This window comes from Diplotaxodon limnothrissa, linkage group LG19, assembly GCF_057381915.1.
Source record: "Diplotaxodon limnothrissa isolate DT_005_m linkage group LG19, D_limnothrissa_male_GT1.1, whole genome shotgun sequence".
Classification (NCBI taxonomy): Eukaryota; Metazoa; Chordata; class Actinopteri; order Cichliformes; family Cichlidae; genus Diplotaxodon; species Diplotaxodon limnothrissa.
The window spans coordinates 25,514,538-25,538,645 of record NC_140614.1 but is presented as its reverse complement, the minus strand read 5'-3'; the positions used below and the strand labels follow the sequence as shown (position 1 = coordinate 25,538,645).

Genomic DNA, 24,108 nt, shown 5'->3' with positions numbered 1-24,108 from the left:
AAAATGCACTGAGCTAAATTTGATGCACTCACACAGCTGTTAATTTTCTTCTAGGTTTTTCACCTAGGATTTGGTGCATTTTACGAACCATGCTTTTTTATATTTTCCTATAGTGTTATATTATTATACAATACTCATACTGTAGGAATAATACATGATAGTTTATTATTTGACGTTATCCATCCTTGTGCCCTTTTTTACTAAAATATTTTTTCATCTTTGTGATTTTGATTTGTTCCTCTTTATATTATTAATGTCACGTTGCAGCTATGTTGGCGTTTCATTGATAAAATGAAAAAATACAAAGTGGAATCAAGTGAATGTTAAAAATATATTTTCCTCGTATTGTTTCTTTTTTTGTTTTGTTTTTTAAATCCACGATCCTGCAATTCACCAGTTGTATTTGTGGCTTGTTTCTGTGAATATTTTAACTTGGTCAAAAAAAAAGAAAGAAAGAAATGAAACGAAAATCCACGGAGACTCTGATGCTGTCTGGTCAGAATGTCCGTGCTTTGACTGGACTTTATACAGTATCTGCGCCATGGCTGATGTGCCAGCTGCCTTTTTAATGCAGTCATACTGCCATCTGTTGAGATGAAGAAGGAATACATTTCATTTGCTCAGTTTCTCTATCATATTTCTGTCAGCTAGTCTTCTTATTTTAAATGTTTAATTTGTTGTTTATTTTTCCACACTAAGCTACACATTGTGTCCACTGCAAAAAATTAATTTTCTAGAGGATAGACAAGACAGGATGTGTGTATGTGTATGGACTTTTCTCGCTCGATTAGCAGCTTCATTTTGCTGCGACACAGAATGATTGATTCAGCCTGTGTCATGCAGAATAGACATTTCACACCGTGGTCCTGTGCTGGTTATACCTCATATACACTCACACACAGACTTGTTTAACTTCACTACTCCTGACAGTTACACTTTAACGGCTATAGCATTTTATTTTGACATAATTCTTCTGTGGCCAGGTTAAGTTGACGCTTCTCTTACCAGCCAGACTAAGAAATGTTGCTTCACGGAAAAGAAAAATATGAAAAGACAGAAGAGACGAGGTGGTCGCAGCTGGGGAGGGAGAAAGAACGGGGGATGAGGGTTGTAGTTTCAGCATCATTCAGTCAGACAACATGCCCCTCAGCTGAAACAGCGAGACCCTCCCCGATTCTCTCGAATTAGGGAGATTAGCGGGAAAGCGCATAATGCAGGATGATGGAATTTGTCATAATTTGCATTGTCCTGGAAAGATTCGGCTTGATAGAGCGATGCATGGAGAGGCTTGTCATGTCCCACGGGCAGGTCATAGAGGAAGCTTGGCAGAAAAGATTTTTGCGATATGTGCATCAGTCGTAAAAGCCTCACAACCAATTTGTCAAAAAATGTGAGGTCGGGACAGTTGAAGGCAGCAGGGCATTTTGCCTAACGCAATGAAAACCCATGCCCCTCCATCACTCTTCATTTTCAACCCAACTCTGGTGTGGCACAGTAGTCTGAAGCAGCACACAATTATATTACATCAGTTTGAAGTATTTGTTATGTTTATTTGATCGTATTTCTTAAATTTAACATCATTTTAGCAGCAATAAATGTGTCCAGCAAAACACAACACAACACATATTTTATTTTATTTTTTTAAGTTTACATTTTTTATGACGGGGAAAGATGCATTTACTTTTTTTGTTTTGTCTTTTGTTTATGCCTGTTGACGTTCCAGTGTGTGTCCCTTGGCATCCAGCAGTCAAGCTCCTCTGACCTTGGTTATAGTACTGACTGGCAGCTCCTGACCAGCATTAAGTTGACTAGAGCTGGCATGGCAGTGTTACTCTTCCACAAGGTTCATTGTGTATGGAGTAGGCATGTCGAGGGCAGACATAACAGACAGAAAATAAAAATACAGATGAGCTTAGTGAGGGTGGGGGGCTGGGGAATAGCCAGTGCCCCTCAGACTGACCACACATTGCTTCAACACTGGGTCATTATACTTGCGTAATATTGCATATTTTGCTAAAATTGTCACTGTGTCTTCAACATATGTTTATGGATTGCTTTCAAAATAAATGTTTCATTTTAGACCTGAGAGCACGCATTCAGAAATGCCTCTTCTTTGTGCAATTTATATGGCTATTTATGTCGCAGTTTAAGTAACACTGATGTCGTCTGACAGTTGAGCATACAGGGGTTAGGCTCAAACTGGAACACAAACAGGATGACAAAAATAAAGAGAGTGGAAAAAAGAGGAGGGAATAAAAAAAAAGGCAAATATCTTTTCCCCTTCCCATGAAGCCTTAAATGAGAAGACTAACATGGTGAAAGATTTGGGAGAAGGGAGAAAGGTTGTGGTTCTCCTGAAAGGTTTGTATTTTCGAAATGAGGTGTCAGAAGAGGCAGGATTTCCTCAGGGCGCGGCACAACACGAGCCCATTTCTTATCATTTCCCACTCCCAGACGTGATCTGCTTTGAATTCACTAATGCTGAAAGAACCCCACTGACTTGAAGCCAGTTTGAGATGAAATCACAGCACACATCCCTGACAAACTGCCATCCACCACACAAGGATTAAACGGTTGTTGCATATCAAATCTGCGCCAACAAGCAGGAATAATATATGCACTTAAATACATTCAACAAAACTTCAACCTCAGTTTTTGATCCCCAGATTTTGAACTATTTTGAGCTATTTGCCAACCCTAAAGTATTCAAGAAAAGAAGAAAATTACCAAAGAAAAATTTGTCACATTAAAAATGCTCCATATGGGATTAAAAGTAAACCAAAGAATTTTCCAATAAAAGTGTTTTTTATAACTTATACATCAATTTAGGGTTTCAAATAACATTTAATCGCAGTATTGTGGGTTTACATGTGGTCTAGTGCTTCTTACACATCATACAATTTTTACCATTTTATTCTGTCCATTTTCCAGCTTTCAAAAATCGTCATAAGTCCTGTGCAATGTAACGCTTCAACAATGAACAAGTTGCCTTTTACTTACTCTTACTCCGTGGTTAGTCTTCACTATATAAAAAAACATGCAACAGCATTTTAACAAATTAAATTTCCCAAATATTAGTTACATTTTGCATTTAATTACTGACAGTGTAGCTGATATAGTACTGCCATTGTCCCATTAGCTTTGTTATATGTCCTTGGATAAAGGAAAAGTTACACCATATTAATCTAACCTATTTTACACATTTTGTATTATCATTTTCCTAGTTAAATTATGCATGAGGTCTCAATGGGGAGAAATGTGACCATTAGCTGATCTGATAGGAGTGGTGGAGCAGTTTTCCACCTCTCTGTCCTTGGAACCAGGCAGAAAAGCCTGACTGTTCATCAATACCAGGTCATTTTATCCAGGCCTGCCTAGTTCATCTATACCATTCCAAGGCTCTGCTAATGACACTTGGAGATGTCTTCAACGGGATGGGGGCCCAGAGGGCTTCGACACCGATGTGAATATAGTCTAGCACTGTCTGGTCATCTCTGGAAACCCTTTGACACAAACTGCAATTAGAAACACCTCAGACACACCAGTCTGAAACGAGACACTGTTAAGGACTGGGAGTGGACACAGCCAGGCGCTTCCTGAGTACATTTACATACGTTCTACTGTCTGCGCCTCTCAGAGAGGGAAAAAATGTCTTTGAATTTGGTGACCTTTGGATGTGTCATTGGGTTCATTAGAAGAATCACATTGTTTTTACCGTGGAATAAAGGTCAGTAAAGTACAGCACAAAAACACAAATTAGTTGGAAAATGTTTTATCTTCTCAGTTGTTCGGTAAATTGGAAGCACGGCTTAGAGATCGTTCAAGAAGGGTTTTTTTAAGTTTGATGTTTTGTTATTATAGCTGTGTAAATCTCAGTTATTGTTACATAATGAAAAATGTCTCAACATGGTTGTTTAAACTAATGATGCGTGTTATTCTCAAACATTGGTAAATGAAGAAATAAATAAAACCAGCTCGGAACCAACTGACTAATATTAAATCAACTTTCAGTCAACCTTATTTTGGCAATACATAGCTAATATTATTTGATATTTAAATAAAATGAACCAACGTGGACATATAGCATTGATTCACTGTGAAGACTGGAAGATAGCACTTTCTCCCTTTTCTCTGCGGGCCATTTAGATCACTAAGGCTAGCATTTGAAAAATACTTACCTTGTTATAGAAAGTTTAATGTCATATGCAATTGTTTGACCCTTATGAATATTAAAGGATCCCATCTCTGGCCTATTAAAAATGCATGTGGCATTGTGGTTGTTGATCACGTTTAGAACACCCATGCAAATTGTACTGTCTTCCTGTCAAGGCCTAAGATGAATAATGTAGTTGTGTTGTATATTCAGGGACACACCATTGACAGTCAATTAACAAGTTTGATTGGTGTGTGAACTCATTCTTTTGAACTGTTAATTTTATGTAAATAGTATTCGCTCTCCCTTCTCTGCTGTCTCTCTCCCATCCAGGTTCAACACAGAAATATGTTCCCCCACCACCACAAACCCCCCAGATCCCCAGTTTCACCTCCCACTAAGAGTAACCAGAGTGGGATCCTTAATAATTGATCATCACACACCTGCTAGGGAGCAGCTATGGGAGTCTGCCTTTAACAGCCAAGGGACCCCATGCTAGACCCTTTTGATATTCAAATTGACAAATTGTAGCTGGCCTTTATGAATTTAGAAAGAAGTGAGGTCTTTTCATAGGGGATGAGCTTGTTAAAAGATTCTGGCCACCCATCCAACCTGATGGAGCTCTTCTTTGTTGGAGTGGATATGATGGCATTTGATGGCTCATAAATGGAACGCCAATGACAATTTGTTGTTGATGTGTGGGAATCTGGCTTTTATGTTAGCCAGTCACAGTAACGCTGGCTCTTGGGTAGATCATTGTAGCAGGTAAGTGATCCGGTGATTGATCCAAATGCTTGAAAGCACTGGAGGCCTTATCTCCCCTCTCTTTGCCCCCTCACTCGCTCACATTGCTTGCATTTGTCTTCTCTCCATCTCTTGTCACTGTTCCAGTAATTTGCAGCAGCAGAGATGGAAGCAAAAGATTCATCAGAGCTGAAAAGTGAGGCCAGGAGTTGTGATTCATGGAAGGCACATTTGATTATGGAAATAGCCATGATTGCGTCTGACCTCTAAATGGCTATGTAGCATGTTGTCCTGTTAGTGTTTTAAATGGAATTTCTAAATGGTACACGGCCTGCTTCAGGTTTTCAAGATTAAATAAAGTGCCATCTGTGCGGACCAATTAGAAGTGAATCCTACAAGAAAAAGTTTAGTTTGAATTGCAGTGAGTGTGGAGGAGAAGAACTTTAGGGGTTGTCCAATCTCAAAGAGCCCTTCGTAGACAAATTACAGGTTCGTTTTTCATTAGGGCTGTCTACTGTACTACACTAGCTGATTTACATGCTTCATCGTAAAAAAAACCTCTCTCCTGTGCTGCAGATGGCTGCAATGCAACTGCTCGTTCTTCAACAGTTCCTCAACATAATAGTAACACAGATTATTCTTTAAAACCCCAAACTAAAAGCTTCTTTGTCTGTGGGTTTGATCAAATTGACCTGTGAGACTTCATTTGAGATGTGTTTGGGCGGTGTGAGAGCATGAGACCAACCGTAAAAACATGTCTCGCTACCCAAAAACATGTGAGCTGGCAACCGTCTGCACATGTGATGTAGATAACTAACAGAGGAAAAGCCTCGGCCACCAATCCAGCAGTTCACCAGTGTTTTCATTTGGAAGATAGTAACATAACACACTAAAGCAGCCACCGAAAGCGTGAAAGAAGACCTTTAAATATGACTTTTAGTTCATGCTTACCCTGGTAATCTTGCAGTTAAATACATGACCCCCAAGTAGGTCTTTGCAAATTAGTAGAATACCTTGTTTTGGGCTGCTACTCCCTGGAGATCCGGATCCTTCAGAGTAATGCTATTTTCATCTTATCATCGGCATTTATTTGCATTGACCATCAGCCAGTGTCCAGCACTAATGCCATCCAGTCTCGAGCACTGGTGAGCTACAAGGTCTCTAAAGACCTGACCTCCTTAATGCCGCTCCTCAGCCCTATTCGTCTCTCTGCATTAAACAGATAGATTTTTTTCAGGTTTCATTATGCAAGGAGCTTATTTCTAACAGAGGTATTAAAAGAAAATTGAGCTTATTAAGTTAATTATGCTTATAAATAACACTGGTGCCACTGAGATATATTGGCAGACCTCTCACTAAAAAACAGCTTGTTTAAGAACTGTGAAATGAGAATGGTTGGTGATAAGATGCTGAAAATGGGGGGGCATAACTTGTTAATTAATTCACTGCTAATCAAACATGCTTATAATTAATGTTAATCTGATTATAGCACCTTTTTCAGTATTGTACTTTTTTAGAGAAATAAAACAACTTTTTGAATTGGACTGATTGCACGTCTTAAACACTGCTTATTTTTATGTTTCCATTGTCTCTGCTGGGATTTTGATTTTGAGATCATGAATCATAGTTGTGTTGTGGGTAGCACTAGCACCTCACAGCAATCGTGGGTTCAAATCCATCCCAGGGACCTCTATAGTCGTTGGGGCTCCGCTAGTCATGAATTCTTGTTAGGATGAACCCATACTGCTTCGATAATGTTTAGATTCGGGGTCTGGGGAGGTCAATCCATGACTGATGTTGTTCCATTCTGTGTTTTCCTATCCACGTTCTTTGCGTGGATAGAAAAACAAATGCTTAAAAAAGAAGCTGTTGCCAATTAGATGCTTTCCAGATGTTGTACCTCTTTACTGACCTCCTCCATACATGTTGATGATAATTTCATCCGTCCACCCATCCATCCATGCAGGGTACACCATGTGCAGATTACCATTCTCTCACAGAGCTAATACAGAGAGACAGACAACCATTTATACTCTCATTCACACCTATGGACATGTAGTTAAACCCATTAACTGCCTTAGGTTTCATCGAGCAGTGACCTCTGGGTTTGCCAAGTGGTTTGAATGAGAACTAACAGGGACATGGTTCTCATCTGAAAAGGGTAAAGTGCCTTGTTGAGTTTTGGGAAGAACCTCAAGTTGTGGAGTTCAATTGTCTTGGACACAAAGTGAATGGGGAGATGGATGATTTATCTCAATTTCTGCAATTGCTGTATCGTTTTGGAAAAAGAGAAGTGAGTCTGTATGTTAAGGCAGGGAATTTACTGGTCACTTTACATTCATTCTCTCTGCTAATAGTTAAAAAAAGGCTTCCTTAAAAGGGTGTCTATCACTGTTCTTCCATATGAAGGGGGTTCTGGCATCTAGGATGCCACCTGGACAGCATTTAGGTGAGGTGTTTTGGGCATGTTCAATCAAGAGGAGACTCAGACGATGGATCAAGGACACGCTGGATATTCTGAGATTATGTTTCTTGGCTGACTTAAGAACGCCACATTATCTCAGCAGAGGAGCTGGAGGCAGGGACCAGAGAAAAGTGAATTTCTACTTGGTTTGCTCCTCCATTACCTGGACCCAGATTAACTGTGCAAGATAGATGGATCCAGTGGATTGCTAGGTTAGACTATGGCAGGCATCGGCAACCTTCAGCTTCAAAAGAGCAGTTTTAGCTCCTCCTACCAAGCAGCAGGAGAAATTTTTAAATTTGTTTGTCTTTTATTACAATTTTGCTAATAAAATAGATATTGTTATCAGTTAATTTGAAGCAAACTCTGACACCATATATCCCCACTGTTTCTGGTGCTCAGCAGTGACTCCTGTCAGGTGGCTGGTGCTAGAAATGCTCTGCTCCTTCTTAGTTTTTATATGTGAGATCAAGATACTAAATCCACAGAAAGATAATATGCTACAATTATTAAAACATCTAAAAATGCAACTGTATCTATTGAACCAATCCCTTACGTGAAACATAATGAAAACTAAGATTTATTTTCTTTTTAATCCATGGATATCACATTTTGTGGCTAATGTTCCATCAGATTCTAGCATGCACCCTGCTGATTTCTCAGTATGCTTAAATTTATCTGCATCACTCCACCTATTGATAATATCTGTCCACACACAGCCTTCAATATGCCCAGCTAACATAGTGGGTTGTTAATGCTTAGTCTGGGTTTTTACCATACCATTGTAACATTTTTCCTTATATTTCTTCTCCAGATCAATGACGTGGTGTTCTGTTCTGGCCAAATTGCTTTGGTACCCTGTAAAATGGAGTTGGTAAAAGCTGCCACCTACACCCAGGCTCACTTGTCCTTCAGCCATATGAAGAAGGTTCTGGAAGCTGTGATTGGCAGCTTGACTCTGGCTCATGTTGTCCAGGCCCATTGCTACACTACAAGGCACCAAGACATCCAGATCATCCGTGCCGTCTGGGAGAGCATGCTGAGAGCCACAGAAGGAGAGAAGGTCAGTCACTCTGGAGTGAGATTTTTATTTGTAAAATTTATGCCAGAGCAATGTCTGACTGTTTTATCATGGATGCAGAGGAAATATTGATCATACTTATAAAATGTTACACCCACATAAGATGAACACATGTTTAATGGATTACAAGACAGTGGGATCCATGCATCAATGAATAAGTAAAAGAAGAGAAACTTGATTTGGTATCCAAGTTTTTCAGAGAGGCCTTTCAGAATTGTGGTTTATAGTTGTGAAATAAGGCAAGATTTCTCGCCCCTCTTTGCCCCCTTGAGACCCAAGCCGCTGCTACTGATATTTACCAGTGCACTCATGAAAAGTTGATGATGTGGGAAACGCTGGTGTCTTTGATAATGTGGAGCTTGGCACAGAAGCAGATGTCTTCCTCAGAGCCTCCCTAATCCTTTGCCCCCACACACCATTTTGGAGCTCCGTTCAACTCTCAGAGCAGCTTATCTCCCTCCTTACCCCTCTTTCCTGCCACCTCCCTCCATCCTTCCCTTCATTCTACCGCCAAGGCTTACAACGCCGCTCCATACATCTAATAGGGGCTCCAGTCTCCCTTGGCAGCCCTTCTCCTCCCACAGTAATCTCTCTAGCCATGGGAATAGGGCCTTAGGGAGAAATGCAGGAGCCCACCTCCAACATGTGGCTTGGTGGAGTGGCGAACACTGTTAAAGAGTGGATAGAGAATGTCAACATCATGTCAGTTAACAGTATTTAGTAGTATACCAGAATATAAAATTCCAAATATTATTTAAATCCTGCAGTCGTGTATATATAAAACTAGAAATTTCTGAATTCTAAAATATAAACATGTCATATAGATAAGTCTAGTATAGTGATTAGGTTAGTGTTGTTCTGCTTGTCCTTGTAACTCACATTGGAATAGAATTTTAAAGCATTGACAGTGTAGTGGAAATTTGAAGTACTGAGTGAGTCATTCACATAATAACAGGGCTAACTGAGGACAATGCTTTGGGGGGCAACCGGACTAGGTTCATATCAGAGGTCACTGAAGATGTACAACTCCATCCATCTGGTCTCCTTCCAAGCAATGTGTCAGAACAATGAAAATATTCATTCAACTGACCTGGGATTGCTACCAGGAGACCACATTTTAATTTCAACTGACTCCAAATTAAACAACAGTACTTGACAGATCAGGGTGCCTCACCTATAAGCAGGGTGCTGGGTTACTAGCCTAACTCTGTGCTCTATCACCTTTTGTCTTTGGTCTAGCTTTTGACATGTCATCTTCCCTTGACCCCTACACTTTGCTCTCTGTGCTGTAGATTTATAACACACAGCAGAAGAAATACAGGGAACACACGAAAGAACAAAGACAAGTGCTTAAATTATGAGTAGCTATAAGTTAGTGACTTATTAAACCAAATTTATAAAGCCTTTTCAAAACAAAGCTCAAAATAGTTTTAGGGGAAAAGGATACAGATGATATGTAAATATATGCATCTCACTAGCAAAAAAAATAATAACAACATGCTGTGTGAGGTTAAAAACTGTTAAGATATTACACTTAAAAAATAGTTAGAAAAACGTGTTGGATTATGTGGTCTTATTCTTTTATATGCAAAGATATAAAGGCCCAGCAGACCTGTGAAGTGCAATTTTATAATATTAAGAAACACCAGTGCCTAGTGTGTTTGTGAAGCTAAAGGGCCATGTTGTTGTTGTGCGTTGATAATTTCTCTAATCAGGTGGATGAAGAAGCTTGCAGGGTTAATTGGGAGCATACTGGAGTCGCTACAAGTGTGAAATTGTATTTACGGTGCATTAAACCACAAAGAGCCTGTTTGTCTGTGTGCATGTGTGTGCAGAAGGGTTGATGAACAGGGAGATGTTGATGTGATAAGTCAATAAATGTTAAACAGACATCCCTTTGTTTAGCAGCAATAGCTTCTGAAAGCATGGCAGCTTTCAATTGTTGTTGTTTTTCTCTTTTTTTGTCTATTAAGGTTTAAATGGAACTTTATTTGCACATGCACAAACGTCGAGTTATTTTGCAAAAGACGAGACGTTCTTAAAGAAATGTTTGGTTTTGAAATTTGGAAATAAAACGCTGAATTTGCAGTGTACAAAGTTTCTTTTTTGTACACCACAGTAAACATGCTTACTACGGGAGATTTAAGGAACTGTGGCCTCTGCTGTGATTTTGAAATACCCTCATATTCTTCCACTTTTCGCCTCACTGACATGGCCCTGTGTGTTTCATTTACAAAAACAGTCTGATGAGCTTCAGAGTGGAATCTTGAGAAAAGAAGAGTGAATGAGGGAGTGAATGGGAAGGGATATTATAGCAGACTGACAGCACTACAGTAAGTGCTGAGGCATAGAACCACATGCTGAAGGCATCCTGCTGGGCAGGAAATGTAGGGGAACTGGCTAAGCAGAGCAAGTCCCATCAGCTCCCTGCTGTTCCCCGCCTTTACACCACTTCCTTATTACCGTGTTTACCGTTCGGCTTTCACGCCTCTTGGCCCTTCAACCCTGCACACGCTCCAGGCACATGGACGTGAGTTAGAGGGAGGAAAGTGGGGAGAAAGAAAACAAACATAAGGAGAAGCAGGTCACACCCCATCAGTGTGGAGAGCTGAGCGCAGCAGATTCAGACTATATGCTTTTACCTGCTGCCTACAGAGAGAGCACAGGGGGAGTGTTTGCCTGCCCTGGAAATGAATTGGCATGAAGTAATGAGCGTGCTAAGTGGCTTGCATATAGCAGAATTGAACCATCTACACGCAGCCACCTGTCAGCCTGCCCCACTTGCCTCTCCAGCACTCAGCTCCACCATATATCAAATTAGATTTTTTATTAGTTTAATGTCATTAATAACCTCTCCCCAGGTAGACGTGAGTTCTTCCCCTCTCAGTCCACTGCAAGAGAAGCATGATCCGCATCCACAGATCATACACACAAATGCAGAAACATACACAATTTTGCGATTTAAACACATTTACAGAACCGCTGAATAAACATCCCATGAATTCTAACATTGTGGTACATCGATTACAAAAAGGCAAAATGAAGTAGATGTAACATTAACAGACAGCTCTAACAGAAAGTCAGCAACTCTGCTGCGACAATAATGTCCTGCCAGAGGCTAGAGCACTGCGCTGAAGTCCCTTGTAGACAGTCGGTGGGGTATAGCATCTTAGCATTCAAGGCCCCGCAGGGTGGCCTTTAAGCCTGGCTGAGCAAGACCCCTCTGTCCTGTCATTCTTCTCTTCAGTTTCAGCTCTCAGTCCTCTGTTCAATCACTATTGACAAGTGGAGAACCAGTTCCCTCTAGGAAAATACCTAGCCTGAGCCAGAAGTGCTAATATAACATTTATCAAAGCATAGGACACGTATGTGTGGTGTCACTTTGTCTGACATGCTAAGAGGCTTGAGATCACATGGTAATTGTTCTGCTTCTCCTTCTGAGATTGTTATTGTTGATCACTGCAAGCTAGCGCTCTTCAAAATCAGTAAAGAGCGAAATCTTAACCTAACCTCTTTACACACACTCATTGTGGACACCTGCATTTTTCATGTTTTTTTTCTTCTTTTTCTAACTCTCCAAGTCAAGAGGTTAGCTGTTGATACACAATTAAGCATTTGCTGAAGTTTAATCTGAAGGTAAGTGCTACTTCAGTGAATGTGGCGGTTTGGGTCATGACAGGTTTGTCTGCTGAAGGGACAAAGAGGCCGCCATGTGGCTTGTCAATGATTTCTTCTTTTTGTGAGTGAATATCAAAATAAAATGTAAGTAACCTGTTATTATTCTGCACTTACGAAGTGGGGTGTAAGTGGATGAAAATTGATCCAGCAAATTGAAAGGGGGGGGGGGGGGGGGGGTTAAGTGTTTTTGCCCTATCGACTCTGACTGAAATGACGGTTATATAAAACACTCATTTCTCTCCCATTAGCAGATGAAGCCACAGCCAAGTATTATTAGAGGGCCACATTGTAGCACTGCTCCAAGACATTTTGTTACTGCTAATGGCCCTCAGTCCAGAGGAGGGGAAAAAAAGGAGAAATTTTGGCCCTGCAGTTAAATTGGAGGCCATTTCTCTCTAAATGTGTGCGGTGAAACTGCCGTCACATGTTGTGGATGATCTTCCTAGAAAGGTGAGAAGTCATTTTGATAGGACCTGCCATGTCAGTGCATGAAGCTCAAATGAATGCATTTATGTGTTTTATTCATGGTGGCTGCAAGCACGATGGATTCTTTCTGAATTGTTTGTACACTATCATTACCAAGGGTCACCTCCCAGTCTCACATTAATTGATAGTCTGTCAGTCTTTCAAGTAAAAAGCCTGTCCTACTGCCGTGTGGTAGCATTTGGGATAATGCTGATGGAGTAGTGTTTTTGTTCCAAAGACGCAGCGTGAAACTCAGCAGGAGGGCCATACATTTGATTGTAGTGCGTAACACAACATAGTATATAATTTGCCACCCAATTCATTTCAGTACCATCTGTCTACATTGCAGGACTTGTTGTGGGACTCTGCGATCAGACGTGTGCCGTTATTGGTCGTTGTGGTACCTGCCTTGCCCAAGGGTGCAGCCGTTGAGCTTCATGCAACTGCAGTTCGTGACGATCCCACCCAAAGGACTTCCTGTCACGTGACTACAAAGATAGCCTGTGGATCTATAGAGTGTTACACTCTACTGTCTGCTGACAGCCATAGTGCTTCGCTTTCACTTTCCCTGGCTGTCCATGGTGATAACTTGGAGGCCACTGATGTAAAGCATGTAACAGAAGAAGTTGGCACTGCATTCAGGAAAGCCACAAAGAAGATGGATGCTAAGCTGGTGCCACAGTGTGCTAGGGTGTTCTTCAAGTGCAGCCACTCACTGGCACAGCAGATTGTTAAAGGTATGTCACGGGCTTCACTTGTAACATTACACACACACACATACGTGCATTTAAAGTGATCCAATATGTGCGCCCATTAAGAGGATTTATCCTAAATAGGCTGCTTTGTTAGAAGGAACACGTGTGAGATATACTGCTCTTCTGAGTTAAGCTGCACATCACTGTATTAATGAAAACAAAGTGACTCGCTGTCTCTCTCTGCGCTCTTGTTTCAAAGAAAGTTTGAGCTGACACTGGTTAAGTCAACATAAAGTATTGAAGGAAACCATCTCTCCTGAGGATCTCAACTCCTTCCTGTGTTTAATTATTATAACTCATTTGTTGTGTCTGCACTGTGTACAGTAACCCAAGCAGCTGGCAGTCTTTTGTCATCATTACACTTTCATACGCCGCCATATTGTCGTCCCAGGATTCTAGGTTCTTGTCAAGACAAACGTGGAGCGGTATTTGTTTTATCCTGAGAGATGTTCTCTCGGAGGGAAAAAGGGCGATGAGCACATCGATCACATAGGCTCAGTTGTCAAGTCATCTCTGAAGCAGTTAATTAACATTTTTGAGTTTGTGCCAAACCAGCCATCTTACTGTCACTTTTAGCTTTGACATAACTCATCACTTTGAGGATGTGAAATTACAGTTACCAGAAATGAATGAGAAAAAGGTTGCTCTGTTGAGAATACGTCTTGATATATGTGTGCCAGCCAAGCAGAGCTGTTTGTTTTTTTACCTAATTATATAATTGCTACTGAACATTGTTTCATGATATACAACTCTTTCCATTTGTTTCTTGTGTCATCCACAACAAAAGGAAAAGCTTGTTTTTCCAGATTTTGTTGTTTTAATAGAAACTGTTAGCCGTGTTACCGGGTCATTTGTGAACTGGAGCAAGCTCAACCTAGATATTTACCCTTGACATGTTTGTTTCTTTGATTATGGACCGCACACACTGCTTTCCTCAAACCATTTACTGACTCATCATTGAGGTAGAATTTGCTCCCGTACAGCACATGCACAACTAAGCCCTGGAAGCTTACCCGTGGGCTTTTTTATGGGTCACAGCCTGTGCTCATTGGGTGATGAATCCAAAAAGTCAAAGGAGGAAAAGTAACACCTCTGGCGCAAGCAGTCACAGTGCTGCAACTGCCGCTGACAGCGGGCAGACAGACACCACTGGAGCAAAATGTGACTGCACACCCCCTCCTTTCTTTGGTTGCGTTAGGATTCACAGTTGATAGACATGACATATGGTTCGAATGAAACCTTTAAACATCTTGTCTCAACTTGTTACTTACGATAGAAAGGTTCCTTCAAAGACAGAACCTCACAACTCAAGAAAATAAATCTTTTTTTTTGATGGACCTAAATAGTCTTATTTTACAACAAAAGAAAAAAATATATAATTAGAAACAAATCCGTTATTTTGCATAATGAGTAACAGAAATTGAATAAAATAAAATGTAGGTAATTTAACAATGTAAGCCTCAGCAGAACTGACAAGAGCTACAGCTGGGCGCGGTAATTCTCTGTGGGTTCATTTTTACAAGAAAACTTTCACATTACAAGAAGTCATGTGGTTTGGCGTTAGCATAGAAAGATTGCTAAAGAGAGGTGTGCAAGCCTTGTGCTCCTCCGGTTCCTCGCCTTCTCTCTTTATTCTCTTCGGACTAAATAAACAATTTTCATGAGCCAACACTTGCTAATTACCACCTCGTTTACCGGTTAATTTGACCAGTTTGGAAGTCAGTGTAGCACAGCTAAAAACCACTGGCTCTGGGCCTTAGCCACGGCTTAAAAGCCCCACAACCCCAGCAGGCATTATCCATTCCACACAGGAAGACCCCTTTTCTTTCCTCCCCACCACAGCCTTCACTGACACCCCTCCTTCTATTCACTTAGGCTTACAATATTTATGTATTAATCGCTTCAAACAAAATGGCTGTTAATGTTTAGCATAAAAGGGTGTTGTGGGCATTAGTAATGTTTTGGTTTTGAAAACAGCCTTTTCAGCTCCCTGTGTGTTTGCCGTGAAGCAGAATAATGACTGGTCCTCTTGGGTAGATGGTTTAGTCTCATCTTATGCTAATTTGATGGCTTTTTGAATCTTACAGCTTCTGTCCACCGAGCCTCACAATGAGGCTCCCCATGTAGCCCCCAAAAGGGGGGCGGGGGGCTAAGAGACCAGGGGAAGGGGATTGGGTATATGATGGGAAGTACTCATCGGACTTTGCGTGAATTTTACAGAAGCTTTTATAGGGACAGGAGGAAAGAGGCACTCTCTCTTTGCTCACTTTTTATCTAAAAAGACCAAAAAAAAAAATCCCCACAAATTGCGTGGTCATTCATGTCACCTTCACCCCCCTCCTGCCTTCCATCCATGCATGTCTGTGCACACAGACACTGAAAGTGACTCTCAAAGAGAGAGCACAATTATTTCCTATCCATTGGTACAAAGATTAAAACATCCTGACATAAAACAGGCTTAGCGCACAAGGTGTGATGAAGGGTATGTTTCTTCTCTTAATAAAACCATCCCCTGTCTGTGATCGCCATAGCTCATTCAGTTGTCAGCTTGCCATCTCTAGAGGATCCCGCTTCCCAGGGTGTGCCACATGCTCTGATAACACATATTTAGGCTTTTAATGCCCCCCCACACAAAAGGCCTATGTTCAGTGGGGGCATTTTAAGCTGTAGTGCATATTAGCTAATTAGGGTGTGTGGGCTCTTTGTAAGGATGTCTGACATGCTGTGTGTGTTTCAAATGAAAGAGAATGGGGATTATTAAATAGTGCAGAACTATTGTAACCTCTGTGTCCTGATTTCTCTTTTTAGAAGTTCATACAGATGTCACAGAGTACTATATAGTACTAGTAGATGTTATTAAAAGAGCACTAGTTTGTTTTTGACCACTCTGATTGAAGGTAAATTTTAAAAAATTTTTTATTTTTGCCAAATATAATTGCTAATGTAACATAAGTAAGGTCTGTGATGCTACACTTACGACAGCGTGGTTCCCAGATGTTTAATTCTACGACCTTGCTGGATTGTAGTGACCACACCCAAGACTCATCCGACGTGCTGCTAAATTAGAAGAAATAAGGCAGGACAGTCAACCATGAGACAGGAACACTTGTGATCAATTAGTGCACAGAGCAGATGAGGGAAGGACCAAAATCCCAGCTGGCTACTGCTACATAGACAGGCTGTCATCAAGAACAGCCTCTGAGACACTCAAAGAATTCTCACATGTCCACTGTTCATCTGTAGCCACACACAAACGCACGCGCACACACACATACACATGCTCTAACAACATGTCTCAGCTCCAGCGAAGCTGAGTGACAGCCCCAACACAGTTTCCTAATATCCCCACTCAACAAGAGTAAAGGATGCAGTCCACTAGATACCCCCAACAAGCTGCTCAATTGTCCAAAAGGGCAAATTGAGACCCCATTAGCCCCCTGTAGGCCGCATGTGTCTGTGTATGTGTTTGGTCATATGTGTCTCAAAATTTGGGAGGGGTAGCCTAGAGATCAGTCCTTGCTTGACCATATGCTTGCACTGCAGGAAGGTGAATGAAGTGGGGGTGGGCAGCTGCAATCTGCCAAGTATTTAAGAATGCCAATAATTTGTAAATGGGCCGTGTTCCCTGGTCGAAGGGTAAATGTAGCCTCTGTCCTGGGACACCCCCAGTGGGGCATCTACATGAGAACATAATGTTCAACTCCTGCGAAAGTTTTAATGAAACTAATGCTTTTCTTGTCCTCACCCTTTTACCCACCTCCCCAAATCTACTTTTCAGGACTTGAGGAAACTTTAAGAAGCTCAGTAGCAGAGTCCAGTCCATCCATAGCACTGGTTCCAGTCCTGGACATGCCTGACTCCCAGATCTTCCACCTGTCCTGCTGGCTCAGTTTATAGAATCTCAGCCAGAGTCAACAGCCAGACTGAAGCCATACACAGCTCTGGAATTTAGTGGAGCTTTTCTGGAGGAAGACACTGACAGACTAACACCTAATGACTTACAACAGGACATCAGTGAATGTGGAAAAAGAAAAACGGCGTAACTGCTCATTAATGTTTGACTGTTTTTTTTGTTTTACAGCTCGTTGTTGAAAAGCAAAGCCGTATGCGCCTGCAAGTGGTTTTAACAGTGTGTGGTTTTGAGGATGTTTTTAGTTCACTTCAGACCCCAGAATGAAGGCCGGTAATCCCCTTTGTCCTCCACTGGAGACATAGACTGCAACAGCTGTTATTCTACCTCTGAGACAAAGCGTATGGAACTTCCACAACCTTAAGCTGCGTGCCAAACAACAAGAGACTGGAGTTTGCAAAAGGAGACACTGGTAGTGTCTCATTCCATGTAGCGATAAACTGTATCCTCTGATATGTCATTGCTTCTGGTAGAATTTCTTTAAGCACACTAGCTAACAGCCCTCATAAAGGCCACAGCTGAAACCATCTGCTCCACTGCAAACCTATAGATTTACTGTGCGACTGACTTGTGGCTGTTTTAAGTGCATTAGAATGAGGTGAGAGTTTTTCTCTGTCTCTCGTGCTCTGTGAGATTCAAGGTGTGTTATTATTGTGTAATAGGCAATCAGCACCAAGCACCTGAAAAGATTAGGCCTCTTTATGTTTTCTATTGATTCTAAGGCTGCCTGGTTAATAGGAGAAAGACGCTACCACACACAGCTGCAGGGCATGTGTGTGTCCTGTGAACGTAAAAGTGTGTGTATATGGGGTGCAGGGGGTTGTCAGTGGACACAGTGTGACAATGCGCAAAGAAAATAACACCATTAACCATTGCTCCTGGAGCTTTTCTTTTCTCAAAGATCATGAACTGTATTGATAATTTGAGTTGGAATACATCTTCACTCCAGCTATTCTCTTCATCGCACATGTGATGGCGGTGGAGTTGAGTGGGCTTATCGATCTTCACCCAACCCATCACGGCGCTGTTTTGATTGTTGTTATCAAAAATTGAACAACAGAGGGGGCCAATAGAGCCTGAAGAATTTTATTGAAGGTTGAAAAAACACAAACAAGCAATTATTCATGAGAGCGAGCCAATCCCCCATAAATACAGAGCGTTTAACTTTCACCTGGTTTTTAAAGGGCCCAACGTCAGGGAATTTTTTTACCTGTCAAATGTGTATCAGTGTTGTTGTTTTTTTTTTGTACGCTGATTTTTGTGAGTCAAGTAAATAGCTGTAAATGTCATCCACAAATCTTTCGCTGTATTTTAATGTTGTCCATAAATCTTTAAATATACAAATCTGAATAAAACAGAGCCAAAGAAGTCTTTCCTATGTCATTTTCCTTTTTTTTTTAAATATGTGAATTCCAAGCAACATGCTACCAAATCTGTGCTAAACAAACTTGCATGCTCAGCAGTTTTCTGTTTATTGCTTTACAAAGGATATTGAGAAATGTAATTTTATTGTGCTTTGAATCCTCTTTTTGATTGTGAAACAGCGACAGTACAAGGAATTCCCATGAAACAAACTGTTAAAATTCAAGAGTCAGCTTCTCAGTAAATACAGAGGAGCAGAGCCACAAATTCTTTGCACGACTACAACTTGTCAATCACGCGCCAAGCATTACATTTCGTCTTTCAGTGGGAATGTTCTCACAGAGACACAGATGAAGCGGCAAGTATATCATCACAAGCCAATGCGATGGCCTATGGCAGACGCACTTCTTTGTGTCCTTACCACTGTGGTGCCTCACAAAATGAATACAGACAGGGTGACATTTATTTTTCAAGAGTGTTTTGTCAAATGTACATTTTCTACCAAGCTGACCTGCAACCACTCTACCAACAAACTGGCTGTTGTGGCTAATATTGTCCTTTGTGCGCAGTGTACCAGCCTCGGGCCCTTGTCATTGTGGCCTTGCACATGGACTTTAACTGTGTGTTTCTTCCTCTAGGCAAACCCCGCTGATGTGTTTGACTCTCTTTCCCCATAGCAGTGGGCTACAGAGCCCAGCTCGGGAGCGGCCTCTCTGCATGAGACGCCTCCTCGTATTGTGGTCTGCTTGCCTCAGTGACTGTGGTTTTGTTTGTTTTCATGTTTGAATCCTTTTCCTTTTGTAATGCATTGTTTTCGTCCCCTGACGCATTGTGAAAGGATGTCTTTATGGTCACAGCTCTGACTTCATGAAACTTTCCTCATGCTCCTGAACTGGGAAGCTGAGACTTGTTATTAAGTGGTGTTTGCTGCCCTCATGTGGTCAGCGTACAAACTGCAATTTAAACGAGTAAGAGCAACCAGTTTCACTCTTTTCCTATTATATCCTCAGTGAAATCATGTGTGAATTTAGCCAAGCAGGAATACAGACAGAATTTGTTTACATTTACATCTTATTTGCAAGATCACTGAAATATTTCTTTCTTTCCCCCCACATTCACATCATATGAAGGTACTGAAATGCTGAATCCATATCTAAACAGTACGGAATGGAGTATCGCTCTTTCCATACTTTTGTGTTTTCATTGACTAATTTATTTACGCTCATGCCCAGTCGACAGGTATTTCAATATACAATAGCAGAAAAAGCACTTGTGAAAGTAATGTGCTTACAACTGGTTCACTCTGGTCATTGTAATAATGAGCCAGCCTGAAAATATCAAACAATATACCAAAGCTGTAACACTAGAACCCCTGAACAGGATGCAGTTAATAACAATCTAGTTACGCCTGTCAGTAAGGCTATGCCTGTTGATTATATTCATTCGTGTCTTAAATATGTCATATTTATCAGTTCTTTGTTAGATAAACAAAATACTAGAAGACTGAAGATGAATGTTAGATCCATAATTTGTTTGAGACACTGTTTTCATAGTTGTACACCACCACAGTAGATTTTAAATGGAAGAATATGTCACTGAAGCACAGGATTCCAGCTTTAATTCAATATTTGTTTGTTTGCAAAGATTATATTAACTATTTAGGAATTTAAGAAATTGATTTTAGTGGCTCAGAAATAATTGGACAATTAACTGACAAGCAGTTTCATGGCTAGGCAAGGCCTGTTCTCTTGTTATTCCATGGTAAATCAAGCAGTTATAATATAAATAAAGCAGAAATATTGACTTTGTATTTCATAATTACCACTGTAATTTTAAATATGAGACCCAGAGAGATTCCAGTTCAAGTAAGGGAGGCCATAATTAGGCTGAAAAATTATTATTAACTAAACAAACTTTAGCCATGGCCAAATAAAATAAAGCAGCTGAGACATACCGAACAACCAGAAAGAATAAATTATTATTATTATTATTATTATTATTATTATTATTATTATTATTATTATTATTGACAACACTCAAGCCACGAGTTGTCCTCGCAATCTTCGGACTGACTGATAGGAACGAAAAACCTTTGTTTCCTACGGTATGTTTTAAGGAGTGAACATGCGTCCTTGCGCTTTTCAGATCTTTAGCAGGAAGGCTAAGACGCTAAAAAATAAATAAGTAAATGCTTTTGTCTTTGGGGCTTCAGACGTCTATATGGAGTACTGTTGATTTACGCTTTTACACAGCTCAGTTGTTAGTTTGTGTACATGTCCCTGCTGTTGGCGTCTTTTGCGAAATTTGACGTTGTTGGTATATTTTCAATTTCATACACACAGGAAAGTGTCACGCATTAGTCATGTCACATGTAAAACAGTGTTCCAGTTATTTGTAATTTTGATTCTTTTTAGTTTGAGTTTGCCACATGTATTGATTGACTGATCTAGTTTGAGTTTATTCATCATTCTCTATTTTAATCTTTAGGTACAGTGAGACCAATGCATTGGTGTGTCCTGTATGTTCAAAAGCTTTTTCATTGCCATACACACTGAAGCAACATCATCTCATCCAATCAGACACCCCTTCATCTGTAAAGTCTGGAGAGGGCTTTTACACAGGCCTGACTGTGACAAGACTCTGGCATTAGCAGTCATATATGGGGCCTCCTCCGGCTGTCCGAAAAATATGCCTCATGCAAATGATTGCCCAGTGACTCAGGGAAACATTTCTAATGTTGTGGGTCGAGTACTGTGGGAGCAAGCTGATTGTCCAAATGTGGACATCTGCAAGCACTACCCATAATGACTGCTTATTATTTAATAACCTTTGGATTCACTTACACACTCATAACAGACCAAAACAGTTAGAAAGAGGCAGTGAGTCAACTCAGATCTTTCCTGCAATGGCAAATATGAGAATGCACTTGGGACTGCAAAATAACTTTGAAACACCAATGTCCCAATGTCATAAATGTCTCAAACCTTCTGCTCACTATCCAAATTACAGACATTTTCTTATTTATACTTGAAAGAAATCCTTCTTTATAAGCCTTTATAACTTATTATTAAAACTATAACCTAATAATAATTTATATCAACAAGAGCAGCAGTACATAAAACACGAAGGCTTGAAACGATTCTGCTGTGGGATCTGTAGAAGATCATTTCAGCTGGAAGTTAATTCGATACGCCATCACAAAATTCATAGGAGTCAAAAAGAATTAGAAAGTCTTCCCCCTGTGCGAAACAGCAATGCTGTGAAAATACCCAATTCAGAAACAATAAAACATTTAATTGAACCCAGTAATGCAGACTCAATTTCCCAGATTATGACTGTGAAACCAGAAGGGTGCAGTGAGTTTTGCAGCGATTACAATGGCTCTCTCCCTCAGGATGTTGCCTTAATCACATCAGGGGAAAGGAGCAGAGGGAAACCTGCCGTGCTACCAGCAAGCAGCGAATTAATGCTCTACATCAGTGCTGAATTTGTAGAAAATGTTTTCCTTCTACATTCAAGCTTCAGATAATTCATACAGGCCCTTTGGCTGTGAGATATGTGGAAAGAGATTTCATCAGAAAAGCCACTTGAGGTTCCACTGCCGCACTCATATGTGGTCTAAATACCACACATGGCAATCGCGTGATATCAACTGACCACACTGGCAAGTTAGCGAGTTTAAATACAAAGGTGGGGGCAGATTTCCCAGCTCACAGAACACTGCTGTGATACGTTTAAAGCCTAAAGACAGAGAATGACACAAATGTTAACACAGATGTGTAATATTAATAAGGTGAACCTGTGAGAAAGGTTTCCAGAGTGACTGTGAAAAATAAATAAAGTCCTAAATCAACACAAAACCCAGGTGGTGTACAGCACAACTGCTTCCACTGTTTTAAGTGTTTTCCGAGTGCCTCTAAATTACAAAGGCATGAGATAGTGCACGCAAGCAGGAAGCCATGTCATTGTCCTATATGTGGAAAAGCATGCAGACAAGCTTCTCATCTGAATACCCACAAAAGAACTCACTGAAAGGGAACTCAACCAAGCCCCTCAACCAGCAGGAGAACATCAGAAAACTGAAAGTGACACATGAAAAGCATTTTTTCTCAGGAATCACTGTTCATATGCCATCACAGAAAAAGTCTGCAAACACCCATGATACACTATCAGATTTTGAAGTTGTCCGTAATGGAATGAATGAAGTATCCTGCAGCACACGTGCAAAATCCATCATTAAAGTAAGTAGCCTTGTTAAGACTAACTCAGAAGGTGTTGTGTCATGTAAAAAAAAAGAGAAGCTTCAATTATGCAGAATATGCTCTACAAACTTGGTCACTCATTGTGGGATTAGGTCATACAGATGTGTTTTATTTAGCAAAATATTCCCACAGAAGGGTAACCTGATACCTCATGAGCAAACATGTAGGCACTGCAACGAAATTCCAAACGGTATCCAAAGTGAAATGAAAAATGCCAGCCTACGTCCAGATAAGTGTATTCAAACATGTATTCATTGTACAGATTTGGATGCCAAATCAAACCAAAGTCACTGTATGCTAGTACTTGTTACAAGTCATTTGCTAATAAAGAGGTAGTTCAGGGCTTGGAGGCCGTGGATGCTGATTGGCTGGCAGATCAAGAGGTAGCCTTGAACGAAGGGTAACGAATCGGGGAAAAAGCAAAGAGAGGCTACATACAATTTTAGCAATTTATTTCCCACTGAACTAGTTGTTGAAGTAGAGAATCAAAAATGCCAGCTCAAGTGTTAAGCATGAGAATAATGACTAAAGGAGTTAGAACTGTTTCAGGTTAGGGTTACTTGGACAGTACTCGTCCTGTGGTTTCAGGTTTTGTTTTTGTGGCAGACAAAAGTATCTGACAACACTTTATTTTGTGTTGTCAGATACAAGGGTTACACACAAGCTGCTTAGTGATGAATTGGTAAATTCAGTGGCTGAGAATCAGATCCAACAAGAAAATGATTGGTGTGCACCACTCAGTGTTTCTGAATGAGACAGGTGCACTGCGAGTTTTCTAAATGAAAAGGATCTTAAGCGGCACATTTGTTCAAATAATATTCAAATGACAGACCATCATTGTGGCATTTGCTTCAAAAAGTTTGTGTCTCTTTCTAAATTCGCAAAGCATTATGCTGTCCACACAGGACAGAGGCCACTTAGGTGTGGCATTTGTGGTCTTCCTTTCCCCCTCCTGCTTGGCAGCACTTTATTCAACATCCTTTGATAAAAAATATCTTCTTTGCGCATGCACATTCACTTGAAAATAGTCTATTTTGTTACGTGTTCCATCCCTTTTTTTAACCAATTATTTTTTCTTGCGTTGTCGCCAAAATAAAAAGCTGATTTAATTTTCCCAGCAGTTTCCACACGCAACAAATACGAAACCAGGGGGAACGGAACGGATTGCAAGCTTTCGTAATTAGGGGACGGTTTGAGGGACGTACCTTTTCAGGAAGTTAGTCGCACACAGCGC

The 24,108-nt window shown here is 40.6% G+C and overlaps 1 protein-coding gene across 1 annotated transcript in view; it reads left to right on the top strand.

Moving 5' to 3' along the window:
• Nucleotides 1-17,355, top strand: part of dph6 (diphthamine biosynthesis 6) — a 56,167-nt gene extending 38,812 nt beyond the window's left edge. The window contains exons 13-15 of the mRNA XM_085342993.1: nt 8,176-8,424; nt 12,935-13,322; nt 17,119-17,355. Of these exons, the coding sequence (XP_085199119.1) occupies nt 8,176-8,424; nt 12,935-13,322; nt 17,119-17,237 (756 nt within the window). The 3' untranslated portion in view covers nt 17,238-17,355. The remainder of the gene's footprint in view (nt 1-8,175; nt 8,425-12,934; nt 13,323-17,118) is intronic.
• The last annotated feature ends 6,753 nt before the right edge of the window (nt 17,356-24,108 follow it).